This window comes from Lagopus leucura, unplaced genomic scaffold, assembly GCF_019238085.1.
Source record: "Lagopus leucura isolate 7727_CA_CO unplaced genomic scaffold, USGS_WTPT01 Super-Scaffold_73, whole genome shotgun sequence".
Lineage (NCBI taxonomy): Eukaryota > Metazoa > Chordata > Aves > Galliformes > Phasianidae > Lagopus > Lagopus leucura.
In genome coordinates this window covers 57,271,303-57,286,088 of record NW_024962252.1, presented here as the reverse complement: position 1 = coordinate 57,286,088, position 14,786 = coordinate 57,271,303, and the positions used below count along the sequence as shown (strand labels likewise).

Here is a 14,786-nt window from a genome sequence, read left to right as displayed (position 1 = left end):
GTTTAACTGATTTCCAGACCAACACACATCCAAAAAGCATAATTTAATTTAACATGATTTTGCAGTGAGTGAGCATTAACAATGAAATTTAATCGTCACACAAATCTTTATCTAAAAGTCTAATACAAATATCCAAATAATTAGTAAAGATTAATTAAAGTGTTACCAGTAAGACATTCAAGAACATGGCAATAAATGCTAACAACTTTAGAAGCCCTTTCTAGAATATTAATTTACAGTCATTCTTCCTAATAATTCTTTGTACAATAAAAAAAAGTATATTTCTGTTTTTCTGCTTCTCTTTTCCACCCCACCACCACAGTTTTGACCTCAGACTGAACCACCAGCCAATCACACCTGATGGTAAAAATCCAGCAGTCCAAGATCTCAGTGTCAGCATCCAGCTCAAATGTTCTTTGGGAATAAAATCCACATTTTTGTTTTAAGTGTAAAGTGCAAGTTTTCTCCAGTGCTATCAGAAAAGCGTGCTGCTAAGAATGTCACCACAGAATATTAACAATTAAAAGACTTATCTACATCCAGTAGCTCTCTTTAGGGCAGTTATTAGATAGTGTTTAAAGGAATAGCAGGTCAGTATTATATACAGGACATTATTATATAAGGTACTTTCTGATTTCATGAGCCGATGTCTTCACTCAAGTTCTTCAGTTTCCTCTGTAAAAAGGTCAGCCAGGTCCACCACCGTCAGAACTGAAGCTTCTGACTGTTTCATGGAAGAGCTTGTGTGGCTGTAGGAGAAAGTTACATTCAGACTTCAAAGAAACATCAACTTAAGTAACAAGCAGTATGCACTGAAGACAGGTCACATGGTTCAGAGGCCAATAACTGGCTATGAGCTAAGCAGAAGAAAACCCTTCTTACTAGGGCAAGTACACACACTGAACAGCCACTTCTCTCGCACAGATTGAGTCCATCTACTATCCTTAACTGTGGTGAACATGAAACACTTCAGAGGCAGCAGAAGATGGGATAATCCACTTTGTCGTCTTAACATCTGAGGTGCTGACTTTAGATTCCAAGCATAAGGTTTGATACTACTTTCAGAACATCAACTCTCACTAAATCATTACATCACAGTATATTCATCTGAAGTTTATGTGCAAAAGTAGGGCCGCTTCACAGATATGGAAACTGAAAACCATTCTTCCAGGGCTAAAGTTGAAATCTTTCGAAAGTAAAGCCACAGATTTGCATGAATATTTTTTTGGTCTCATCATTTTGACAGAAAAAAAAAACAAAAAACCACAACACACTGGAAAAGTGACTCATTTTCCCAAGCAAAGGCCTCTTCCTGGATTTTTTTTTAAAATGTATATACAGCAATGTGTATAGTTAGAGACATACAAAATTCTTACATTATCTGCACAAAGAACGTGAATGCTGCCTTGTTTCAGACTTGGTATTTGTTACTATGTTTTTGGAAAAATACAATAGTGGAAACTGCTTTCCATCTGCACACCCAACTGATGTATGAGCTGGCATCTGAGCAACACTTATACTGACTGCAAAAATCAACCTATCTAACACAGAAGTGTCAGTCGAGGTTTGTTGAGTTTAAAAATAAAGAAATAATAAGGTCAGATATTAGAGCTTACAATACATGCTGCTGGTCCATTGGCACGCTTAGTAATATTTCATCTGTATCAATGCTTTTATAGTAACAAATAGGTAAGCTGAAAAGGCAAATCATAATACAACACGTATCAACTAAGACGACTGGTCTTGTCTGAAGTACAATACGCAAAATGTAAACAAAATATTCTTCAGAGAATTGGGTTACTCTAAGCTTCCAGGTTTCCCAAATTAAGTTAAAAAAAAAAAACAACAACAATTTTTCAAGCTCTAAAACTTTGTTTCAATCAAAAGAACCTGAAGGAAAATGAGTGTTCGTTTCTAAGACAAAAAAAAGTATCTAATTGTAACGTAGGTATGTCCAAGAATCACTTTTTCAATTTCATTGCAATAATAATGTTTCAAAAATTTAAACACATACCTCCTATCTACAGTTTTTAGCATAGTTTGCATTCTTTCTTCTATTGTCGCTTTTATCAGGAACCTATGGACAATGGTAGACCTGAATGTGTTTAATAAAAAAAAAATGAAACAAAGATAAAGTTGTTGCTCTCAAAAGTTCAAGATCACTTTTTCTCATACTAATTATTTTTAAGACTCCCTCCCTCAAAAAAAATGCAGCAAAAAGACACTATATTTTAAGACAGAAATTGTACAAGGTAATTAATAATATCCACTGACATTTAAAGTAAGGTCACATGCTTTCAAGTAGATGCTGGGCGAAGTTTTACTTTCTGTGTCCCTATTTCTAACAAACAGTCCTTGAGAGTCTCCTGTGCGGTTTAGAGTAATGGCTTGGGCTCACTTTCTATAGGCAGTGTTTAAACTGCATTGTCAGAATTCACTCCAAGAGATGGAGCTCAGTGTAATTACTGAAGCTAGCTTTAATAGCATTGTTCTTGAAGACAGCAACGTTACATAAAAATTTGAAAGTAATTGAAGTCAGTAATCACAACACAATAAACACCAGAAAAAATGTCAAAAGTAAAACGTCAGTATGCAGAGCCCTCCAGAGGAGGGCCTCAAAGATGATCAGAGGGCTGGAACACCTCCCCTATGAAGACAGGCTGAGAGAGCTGGGGTCTTCTCAGCCTAGAGAAGGTTCTGAAGGTACCTTCTAGCAGCCTTCCAGTACGTGAAGGAGACCTACAGAAAAGCTGGAGAGGGACATAAGGTCATGTATCAAGGACGTGAGGGGAAATGGCTTCAAACTGGAAGACAGTAGATTTAGATTGGGTATCAAGAAAAAATTACTTACTTACTTACACTGTCTTACTTAGTGTGAGACACTGGAACAGGTTGCCCAGAGAGGCTGTGGATGCCCTTCCCCAGAAGCATTCAAGGACAGGCTAGAGGGGACTCTGAGCAACCTGGTCTAGAGGGAGGAATCCCTGCCCATAGCAGGAAGGTTGGAACTAAAAGATCAACTTAAAGGTCTCTTCCAACCCAAACCATTCTGATTCTACAATCATGTTTCTCTTAAGCATTAGGACATAAAACTAGTAGAGAGCATCCAAAACAAGCTAAGATTGCAAAGGGTCTGGAGGGCAAGGTGTATGAAGAGGTACCTAGGTTGGCCTAGAGCTGAGAAGAGGCTTCATGGCAGCTGCAGCTCCTCACAGGGAACGGAGGGGCAGTGCTGAGCTCTGCTCTCGGTGACAGCAACAGGGCCCGAGGGAATGGCATGGAGCTGTGTCAGGGGAGGGGCAGCTGGGGGTGAGGGACAGGTTCTTCATCAGAGAGCAGCAGGCATGGAACGGGCTGCCCGGGGCAGTGGGCATGGCCCTGTGCTGACCAAATTCAAGGAACATTTGGACAACGCTCTTAGACATAGGATGTGGATAATCTTGTATGGAGCCCTGGAGTTAGATATAATGATCCTTGTGGGTCCTTTCCAACTTGAGATAGTCTGATTCTGTGAACTTTCCATTAATTACAATGAGATGACTAGTACTCTAAAGCAATAAAGTGAGAAAGCTATTTTATAGAAATGGTAAGTTGCATTATTCAAATAGGATAAACTTCCTTTTAAAAGAAATTATATTACCTTTTCCAGTTGCAGAGAAGATATTCACAAAATACCTCCCATATCAGCTCAAAAATACCTCTCCCTACTTTCAAACTACCAGGACATATTTTACCTCAACAGAACAGGGCAGCTCAAAGTTATAATCATAGCATGATTTCTTAAAATATCTCCTTAAAATAAACCAACAGTACAATCATAAGGAGTTCTTTGCATGGAAAAACTATTTCCTATTGTGATTTACTCTTTTGATCCTCATTCGCACACCTCTGAACTTATGCATCCTGTGTTGTTTGCAAAACTACTTCCACAAAAGTGTGAACACTGAATGCTGTTTCCAACTTGCAAGCTTTTTGCAACTCTCAGATAGTTTTTCTATTTTTTTTAAACATAAAAGAAAATCCTTCAATTTTATTGTACACTTTTATTAAATTATTTTGAATTTGTATCTATCTATTTATCTATACACAAGCACACACGCAGTTTGAGCCATTCTCTAATCATATAAAATGAAGATAAATACTCGGAAAAAATACAGTGACAGACACTCTGAGTTGGAACAATTCCTATCTAGTCTACTAATCTGTCTTTGATGGGAGCCAAAGCCAGCAAAAGACTATTTAAAATGTACAGAGAAGGTGTAAAAGACTATTTTTTCCCCTAATACTTTCTACTCTATAGCCATAGCCATTTGCTAATCAAGTACTGGAACCAGATGCGGTATTGAGGGATTTCTCTTCTGAATTTTCTCAGTCCCTATTAACTAAGATAAGTACAGACAGGGTACTAAGCTAAGGAGAATGCCCTAATCATTGTCTAAGTGGAAAGCACACTTGAATACCAAGGCAACAAAGGCTGGAATGTTAGCTTCAGATATCCTGGTGAAGGCTGCATTTTCTATCAAGAAAGATTATTCTCACTATAACAGCATCGATTGCAAAACAAACGTTATGCAGCTTGTAATTTGGTGCTGAGAATGAGCAGACAGAATAAGCCTCTCAAGAAAACCTAAAAGGGCAATTCCTGAACACAGCCCCATATGACAGAAACGTTGAGTTGCGCCGACCTGCAAATCTGAGATGTTTCTGGACACGTCCAGGTAGAACTTCAAAGTTAAAATCTAAGGCTTCAAAGGCAAACAAATTTCCACTATCTCCAAAACTGAGAAGTTCAGAGAACTAGATTTATTCTGACTATAGTACATGGCTCTATTCTGGACCATATCTAAACCTCTTAAAGCAATTTTAATTCTTACTTTGTCTGGCCAATACGATGAACTCTGCCAATGGCCTGAAGCTCATGCGCAGGATTCAGAATAGGTTCCACAAGGAGAACATGAGTTGCTTCTATTATGTTTAGTCCATTAGAACCAGTGTGAAGAGGTAGCAGCAAAATATTTATCTTGGGATCATATTTAAATGCAGAGAGATTTTCCTGAAAGGCAAAGATCACAGTGTGATAAAAACTCCTCAGTAAAGACCGTGGAGGACAGCTTTATATTTTCAAATAATTATAGCAGATATGACAAACCCCATACTGACAGCCTTGCAGCATGACTGATTGAACACTAGTCATCACCAAACAGATGCAGGCAGGTTATCAGGAAGGCAAGCAACACTGACCAGCATCTCATCCTTAACATTTCAACACCAGCATGAATATGCCAACATTACTTTTCAGGAGATAATTTATTGCTTTTATCTCCAAAGGCTTTAAATTGCGTTTTTTGGTAAATACAATTTTTAGAATTAACTATTTGGAGATAAAAGATTCTGCTAAACACATTTCCTGCTCTTTCAGTTTCCAAAATGAAACAATGAAGTAGAAGGATCAAATTGATTTCTGTGACTTGCAATTTTCTCCCACTGAAATAATATAAAGAAAAATATCCTTTATGTACCTGAAACTTACTAATTCCATTGATTTGAGAAAAAGTCATATTGTTGTCGTACAAAGCTTTAGCAATTATGTCCAACACATCTTGCCACTGTAAAAAAAAAAAAAAAACACAACAGAAATAACTATTACAAACAGTAGGGACAGCTTAAATATACTAAGTCTATTAAAAGTACTAACATTTAAGGTTCAAAAAAAAATAAAAAGTTGTGTGGGAGAAACCATACCTTTCCTAAATCAAAATAAGAAAGGTAACTAAAATTCAGCTTGAAGAAACTGTCAGTCTCAAAAATGGTCTTACGATCTATCAAAAATATATGGACATCAAATTTAAAGACATATAGAATTTATAATTTTTAACTTCTCATTCAAGTGTTTGTTGACAAGCTGTTACATCTGTTGACAAGGATTATTGATCATGCTTGAAGGAAAATGAGTTGTTCTACAAATTCTCAAAACCATCAAGAGGCTGCACAGAATGACACAGCGTTCTGGTACCTAAAACCAAATCCCTGAGAACATTATGACTGTTTTAAATTCACAGAAAACACATACACAAAGACAATATAGAAAATGATAATCAATACCGTTGAGAAAACCAAGGACTTAGCCCCTGGATCTTTAAATTGAATTCTCTTCAGTGTTCGAACCACAGCTTCCACTTTGGTGGAATGACTTCCCTTCGAAAACAAAAGAACAACATTAGTAGAGTAGTATGTTAAAAAACGCCTTCTAAATCCATTCTTTTATTAAATAATTCTGTATTAGGACTCTTACATCTCAGAAAGAGATTGGCAAACTGTTCCATAAAGCTGTGCTTTTTAAAAGAGAAAAAAGATAATACTTAAGTTTTGAAGATTCCTGACCCACCTAGATGACAACCCTCCCAGACAGAAACAGGGAACAAATTTAAATGTTGCCAATCACAGAATCACAGATTCACCATGTTGGAAAAGACCTTCAAGATCACCCTGCCCACCTCCATGAGCAGCCCATTCCAGCGCTTGACCACTGTTTCAGAAAAGCAGTATTTCCTAACATTCAGCCTAAATCTCCCCTGAAGCAGCTTGAAGCCATTCCCTCTGGTCCTATCACCAGTTACACGAGAGAAGAGGCCAACCCTCAGCTCACTACAGCCTCCCTTCAGGTAGTTACAGAGAGCAATAACATCTCCCCTGAGCCTCCTCCTCTTCAACTTGGAGGAAGGATAGGTTAAGCAGCACTGAACTGCTTTTAAACCTTTCATGTAATACACTGTTATAGGATCAGTGATGTATTACAGTACAAGCAGTAGCTAGAAGAAAGCCTACAGATGTATGTGTCTAATTCTGGATGAGACAGAACAGACAGCCCAGGTAAAATAACCACACTAAACATGACAGCTAGGCTTGTTGAGGTTTAAATTACCAGCACGTTCTTTCCAAAGTTTTCCAAACTGACCTTCCCCTCCCTTCAAACTTATGGAAAGGTTTTCACAAAAACAACCTGCATGAACCTTTTCTCTGTTGCTTTTGTTTCTCGCTCTGGCAACACTAAAGTTACACTGAATACTATAACGCTGTCTAATTATCTCAAAATATTAAGAAACGAGTATGCATGATGAATGTAATTATTGAAAGATTGCGCACTGCCATGAAAACAGATTCTGCATTTGTAAGTAGTTCAGTGCTTAAGGAACTCAATACTACATTCTTCTCCTTGTTCACTTTTGCTTCTCTGATCTTCCCTTTCCCAATAAGCTGGGAAAAGGATTCTAAAAAAGTACAAGGAGTTCTTTAGTATCCCCCTCTATTTCTTTCAGCATGCACTTTGTATTACTGTAATTTTACCATATAAATATATGTAATGTAAAAAAATAAATATTAAGCAGCCCTTATTTAATTGCTTATTTGTCCTTACATGCATAGCAATTTTGAGTTGCACAAGATTCAACTTGACGAATAATGTTTTATTTCTGTCTGCACCTGTCCTCTCAACATTGAATTAACTATGTTGGCTTACTACAATGATGGATCAAGTTTACTTAAGTTATGCTGCTCACAGAACTGGTGGGGAAGGATGACAGCAGTCTAAGTACAAGTTGGAAGCCAATGTTTGCCTGTGTGGTCATTCATGTGTTATGCAGTTTAAGTGAATGCTTCTGAAGACCTTCTGTAGGCTGATTTATCAAAAACTGCAATAAGCAATACCACTGTCCTTCTGAAGGTCTTCCATAATGATTGCAGCTCTGTGTCAGAGACACAGTAGCAAACTATTTTCTTCATGACACCTCTGTTGCTACTGGCAGACATGAACACTGCTTTCAAAAATTGAACAGACAATTAACAAGGCTTAGGTATTCTGATCTGCAAGGATGAAAGACATTTGCAGTCTTACAGCTGCTGCATAGCATAACCATCTTCAGTTTGAAGATCTGAAGCTAACTTTAGGCAATTCCAATAGTTTGCAGGATGATTTTTGTGTTTTTCTGAAACTATCTGTATGTAATTCACTGATGACAATTCTAGCTAATCTGCTCCAAATGGGTTTTCCACAGGTACATTTCATGAAAGAAAAATGAAACAGAAGGAAAGGGCAACCTCTTCATCTTCAGACCACATTTTATTTTATCCTGTTCACGTAAAACCTTTCACACAATTAATGAAGTTTGTATAAACTTAGTGAACAATATAGTGAAGTTTACTCTAACAGCATCTAACTCAATTTTAACAAATGGCTAAGTTAACCACTTATCCTTACCCTAGTATGTTTCTGTAAATTAGTATAGTTTTGTTACTTCACATCACTTTACTTTGCAGAAACTTCATTTATATTATTCAGAATCTTCCACTGTTTGTAAAGCAATTATTTTTTTACATACAACATCAAATCTGCTGAGAAATGAAAAGCAATTCACTAACCGTAAACTTCTGTTAGTAAGAAAACTACTTGCTGGAAGCCAATCCATGGCTTCCAAATCAAACCAAATCAATGCCTTCTGTGCTCAACCTGCATACCTGTGTAGACAGAGTAACCTTCACACTCTTCAAGTATCAATCTTTTCTGCTGATATTCTTCATTAGGATTACTTGCCTCAGCATTCAAAGCTAGACACTGATGGCAAATACATTTCACAGGCATGAATTCCTACAATACTGAAGTCCTATGCCCTCTCTACAGGCAGGGCATGAACTAAATTTCAGCTAGCCATTATTTAAGTGTGTAAATAATCTTTCCAAGCTTTTAATACTCCAGTATTTTTGCCAAAAGGAACAAAAGAAACAAGTCAGCTTTCACTGTTTTTCTGGCAGTTTCTTGCTGCCTGTAAGTTCTACCCCTTCCTCTAAAGAACTCCCACAACCTTATCAAGTCCAATTTTTCCTTTCTCGAAGACACAGTAGCTGTAGCCACTGTTGATTTTTCCACCCATTAAACTTCCTGTGACTCACATGTTACAAATCTGACTTTGTACACGATCAGTTACAGGAACTATGATGGAGACAAAAGCCAACACAGTACAACACTCCAAGTGCTTACATTTTTTGCTCTATTTTTTAAAACATAATAGCAAAGTACAGAAAGCTTTTCACCCCACTGCTTACATCATACTAGAAAATTTTAGACCTGTCATGGAACCAACAACTGACCAAAGCTTTGGTTCACAGCACACACACACACACACAATGAATTTTGTTCTCAATATTTACAGTGAGGTGATAGTAATAGAAGTACCCTATTACAAGCACTTTTTAAAGGCTAACTGAAAAACAAAAGTTACCCAACTCATTAATCATGCACCTTGAAGTTTGTTATTTTCTTGAATATCCAGGTAAGAATACATAAATAGATGAGCCAGTTCTAGTTATCAAACAGGACACATTAGAGTCAAAACTACAAACAATGTCTCAGATGACAGGCTAGCAATACCCACTGTAACACTAACCAGAGAGTGGAAAGAGAGAAGCAAAACATACAGTAAAGCTTTTTCTCAGTATAAAACACTTCCTTTCACAGTAGCCCTTTCAGGTCTAATTTAGTAACTTCACATGGCTAATGCCAGCAGAAAGTATCAAGATGTACGTGGCAAAAAGGAAGAAGAAGTACTGAATATTGAAAGAGATATCAGTGACTGAGAGCCTCCAGATGAAAGCGTAAGTGCTGAATAAATGACAATTGCTATACATTGCAGCTGAAGATATTAATCACAGCCTCAACATTTGACAGTAACCATGAGTTAGTTATCTGTTGTCAACAACTGTCCTTAGAGGAATACAAGGTGAAAAGTTAAAAATAGTCTGATTTGATAGTAGATATGGTTAAGCTACAATACAAATTGCTCCTCTTTAAATGATGTAATACAAAATGCAAATTCATATACCTCAAGTTTCTGATGCAAACATTTTATGTATTGCAGATGACATGCTCCTTCTGCATTTTGCTCAAGAAATTTAGTTATTTCACTTTAAGTTGGTTATTTTACTTTAAGTAACTTACCAAACATATTTGAAGTTTTCTTCTTAGAATCAAGATACTATATCTAGGCACTTAATAAACAGTATTTTCAAACATGTCTAAAGTGAGGTCTTCAGAAGCAGCACTTCAGAAACGCAGTCTATTTACTCCCCCTGGTGCCACATGCTGTCAACTACCTTAACTCTAATAATTTCATTTATGAAGTATCTACTTAAAAAGAAATTCCAGTACAACAGGAAGGCTGACATAGAAAGCACAAGTACGGCAGCATTAACTTCAGCAGAAGTCAGCTACTCTGATATACCCACAGGCTTCAATGAAGAGTTGCATAGGTAACATGGAAGTCTCTCAGCATGTTATTACTTTTAACTATACTAACCAAATAAAAACTATGATTGTTACATCCAGATGTATTATAATCACATTTCAGAAAAGACAGCAGTATCCAGTATCACCTAAATCAAAATATTAGTGTCTTTTACCTCTGCATTTTTAATCCAGCACAGCCAGAGTCTCCCTTCGTGCTTTCTGTTTACATTTGCCCACATTTAAAGAGTTGCATTTTTTCCCCCCGAATGATGGTTTGCATAGCAGACACTTCATTGGTAATCAAAATGCAAAACAACTACTGTATGCAGGAAGCTCAAGAAGCTTTTCAGATGACTTATCTTTGGTTCAGAAACAGGATTTATATCCTCTGGCTAACTATGAAGTTTTAATCAATTAACCTAAATATTTTTATTTTAATAGTCTCATCACAGAATCATAGAATGGCCTGGGTTGAAAAGGACCACAAAGATCATCGAGTTTCAACCCCCTGCTATGTGCAGGATCACCAACCACCAGACCAGGCCTCCCAGAGCCACATCCAGCCTGGCCTTGAATGCCTCCAGGGATGGGGCATCCACAACCTCCTCAGGCAGCCTGTTCCTGTCTGTCACCACCCTCTGAGTGAAAAACTTCCTCCTAATATCTAACCTAAACCTACTCTGTATCAGTTTAAAACCATTTCCCCTTGTCCTATCACTATCCAACCACATCGATAGTGGCACATATAGCAAGAAGCTAGGTGAGAAGCTTTATTTTAATAGCTTTATTTTAATTAGCATGTAATTTTTAATCCATTTACCAGGCACACTTAAAAGACTATGCATCCAAAAATATATCCTCTTTCACCTCACTTCATGTTTTGCGCAACAAAACATTTCAATGCTAAGTTTGGCTCTGCGAGCTTACATAAACGTTTTACCTTTACAGGAATATCATCATCTTGATTTGCAGTTTCAGCAGTAAAGACATATGATATTTCTTTATGAGATGTTGTCTGCCTGCAAATGGCGCATTTAATTGAGCTCCGGCGGGTGCCAACACTGTACTGCTCTATGATGATAGCTATACACTCATTACAAAAACAATGCCCACACGTCAGCACGGCCCACTGTACAGGGAACAGAAAAAAAGAGCAACAGTTTCACCTAAATGTGAAGGAAAAGCAGTTCCTTAATACATATTAAATTACATTTTCATAGCAAAATTATTTCCATTGAAGTCATCAGATTAAAAATGAAGAATTTTAGAAACGTTTTCAGGATTTTAAATTAGAAGACATTACAGTCTCATTTCTGTAAATGGTCACCTCTAATGCATAGGCAGAACAAGAATTTACAACCTTTTTAAAAAAGATCATGCAAATGTGAACACAGTAAAAGTCACACTGGTTTGGGTTGGAACCTTTCAAGATCATCTGGTCCAGCCTTCCTGCCACAGGCAGGACATCTTTCACCAGATCAGGCTGTCCAAAGACTCATTCAGCTTGACTTTGAGCACTTTCAGAAATGGGGCAACCATGATTTCCTTGGGTAACTTATTCCAATGTCTTCAACTATACTTTTTTTTTTTTTTTTAAATAATAAAGATACAAAAGAAATTAGAGCATCTTTGGATTTTAAGATTTTGAACAGAGAATATAAACCTTTTATTGACAACCTTTTATTTCTAATGCAGAAACTGTTTTTCATTTGAGGGATTAGATCTACATCTCATTTCTGACCTTCCTTATCAGAGAAGTAATTTGTAAAACAACCGTTTTGTGCTACGAATTAGAGTCTGAACAATTTTTGTGAGTCCAGGAAGCAGAGGGAACTAACAGAATGACTGCCAAGCAAGAAAGTTACATTTGAGGCTTTGCGAGGTTTTTCCAATTAAGTGAATGGAATTAGGACTGCTTGCAAATGAGAAAGATGTTATTTCAGGGGAAAGGATGGCACATTAGAAGAAGGCTTTAATTCCCATTCCAACATCACATTCAGTTAAAACTATATGTTGAAAAATTGACATACAACTGACTCAGCTCCAGGTAGTCTTTATAAAAGCAAAAACTGCTGTCTGAAGCACCTTACCTGTTTTCCCAGTTGACGTGCACAGATAGGACACGGTTCTGGATTAACTCCCCCAGTAGTTTTATGTTGAGACTAGAGTACAAACAATAGACTTTATGAATTGAAACACAAAAAGTTAGTCTATACTTACAAGTTTCTAGAAAAAATGAATGCTGAAATCCTTAAAGTGCATACATACATTCAAAAATTTCACTCATGAAGAACTAACTCTATTTTGAATTAAAAAAAAAAACAACACAGTTCGCAGCAAATAAATGAAGTGCTGCTCATGCAGCAGTCTTGCAGATGGCATCTGCATCTCTACTGCAGCTTTAAAAAAATCTGAGCACAATGGAAGCTTTAAATGAGATGCTCCTCGTACTTTGCATCAGTTTGATATTGTGAGAAAACAAACATACTTAATCATGCTTCCTTAAGCAAAAATTGTACATACTTGAACAGTAAGATTAACACTGCAACACACATGGAGTTTGATTTGTCTTTTTTATATTCATTTGATATATGAAGCTGCTTTTCCTGTTTAAGGAGATAAGCTCTTGGTAAAATAGCAAGAGTACTTGAAGAGGTATGTAATTTTACAAGGCTTCTACCGAAACCAGTTAATTTAGAGAGTAATTTAACTGTAAATATTTCATAGTTTTACATTTGTGTAATTAAGCGAATGGTCAAAACATATAACGTCATAACTACGACAATACAGTAACGTGGAGAATAGCACATTTTTGACACATACCGAAGCACTTTCAAAACAAGTTTTCTGTAAAGAAAGTTTTAAATGAAAATTTTAAATGGAAAGTTTCTTCAGATAGGAAAATACAATGCATCGGTTTAGTTTGGTAAAGAGCAAGAGCCATAAACCTTACTTTCTCCAGATTAGTGAGATATAGAAGTTGTCCCAGTTTCTTTTGAAGCTGTGATTTAGCAACTGCCTTATCGTTTAGAAGTTTCACACGGTTTTGCTCCACCTATGGAAACAGTTTTAAACACGTATAAAAAATTGGAAAGAACACACAGATGGAATGTCTAATTTCCAGCAGAAAAAAAGAAGCTTTTTTATCTAACACTAAGAAAGAAAAAAGGAAAATTTCTATTTTTGCAAAAATAATAATAAAAAAATAGGAAGTTGAATTAACCCATCATTTTCTTTATGTTCATGAATGGAAAACTGCCTGTGCATTTCATGTAAAACAGTATATTTCTTTGCTCCTCTCAAACATCCCAAAATCGAAACAGAGACATGCTATAGGCCTTACATACCGATCTTGATACATTTTGCTGCTGTTTTGAGCAAGTCTTCATTTATTCTTTCAGGAAAAAAATACATATATTTTTTTCCTGTTAATGTGTTTACCTCATGCGGCTCTATGATGTGGAGAACTGGTGGATTTGGTTTTGGCTCATCAGGATGACGCACCCTCAGCCGTTCTGTAGCCATTGCTAGTTCATCAATAGCAGACACGTGATCCCTTAGTACCATCCAATATTCATGAAGTAACTATAAGAAAAGCCTAAACAAATTAGCAGCAGAACTGAGTTGAGATCCCTTTATACGAGTCCACCATACAATACATATTATGAAAATATTTTTGGAGTAAGAGATGATATTTCTTTACAGAAATTCAGAGACCACAACAAAATATGAAGGAAGATTATCCCTATACCTTTTGCTTGTTTCTCCAGTTTACTTATAAAACAAGTATCTCTTATTTCTTCTACGACTACTACTACAATAGGTAATACAATGAAAAATGCAGAAACAAAAAAGCAAACAAAAAGCATTGCAAGACTAAGCAAATACTGAATATGGGGAAATTTTTGAAGAGTTAGCTATTACAGTACAAAGATCAAAGGCAAAGCGGAGAAGTACGTTAACAATGGTCTCGATAAAAGAACAGACAAGCAAAAGGTGAAGATTAAATCAGACTCAGACCTCTCAAGCAAAAGGAAGTGCTGACTTCCTATAAAAGAATTACTAGGAAAAATCAGAAAATCTACCAGTTTACAAATTACTGGTAATACTGTAAAACTTCTTCCCAAGCTTTTCATAATTTATGTACTATATCAAGTAGTCCTTATTGACCTTACTGAAATTACAAGATCTTTTGCAAATGCCAAAAATTACTTTTTATTGATCAAAAATGAGAAGAGGAAACATTCAAAAGAAACACTTTTCATTGCATCTAGTTAATGACATCTCTGTGAACAAAAGCTCATCCCCTTACTCTATCACTTATTTACTGCAAGGAAACCCAGTCATGCAAGCAAGCGTGAATAGAGCCATAGAATTCTCCAGTAGCTCCCTCTAGAAGAGGGAACATGAGACCAAAGGCTTTAGGTTATACTGTTTGGCAAACAACATCTAGGAAAAAAAGCAGTAGTGACGGGACATCTGTAAGCAGAAGACAACTGAAGTTGAATTA

The 14,786-nt window shown here is 36.5% G+C and overlaps 1 protein-coding gene across 3 annotated transcripts in view; it reads right to left on the bottom strand.

The window, feature by feature from the left end:
• Nucleotides 1-28: 28 nt before the first annotated feature.
• Nucleotides 29-14,786, bottom strand: part of SHPRH (SNF2 histone linker PHD RING helicase) — a 46,130-nt gene continuing 31,372 nt past the window's right edge. For 2 of the 3 annotated variants that reach the window (XM_042881445.1, XM_042881456.1), the window contains 9 exons: nt 13,718-13,861; nt 13,230-13,331; nt 12,367-12,438; nt 11,217-11,405; nt 6,103-6,195; nt 5,520-5,606; nt 4,875-5,053; nt 2,015-2,095; nt 29-749 (listed from right to left, as the gene is read on the bottom strand). In XM_042881445.1, coding sequence (XP_042737379.1) covers nt 653-749; nt 2,015-2,095; nt 4,875-5,053; nt 5,520-5,606; nt 6,103-6,195; nt 11,217-11,405; nt 12,367-12,438; nt 13,230-13,331; nt 13,718-13,861 — 1,044 coding nt within the window. In that variant the 3' untranslated portion in view covers nt 29-652. The remainder of the gene's footprint in view (nt 750-2,014; nt 2,096-4,874; nt 5,054-5,519; nt 5,607-6,102; nt 6,196-11,216; nt 11,406-12,366; nt 12,439-13,229; nt 13,332-13,717; nt 13,862-14,786) is intronic. The other variant, XM_042881465.1, reaches the window with a different exon arrangement.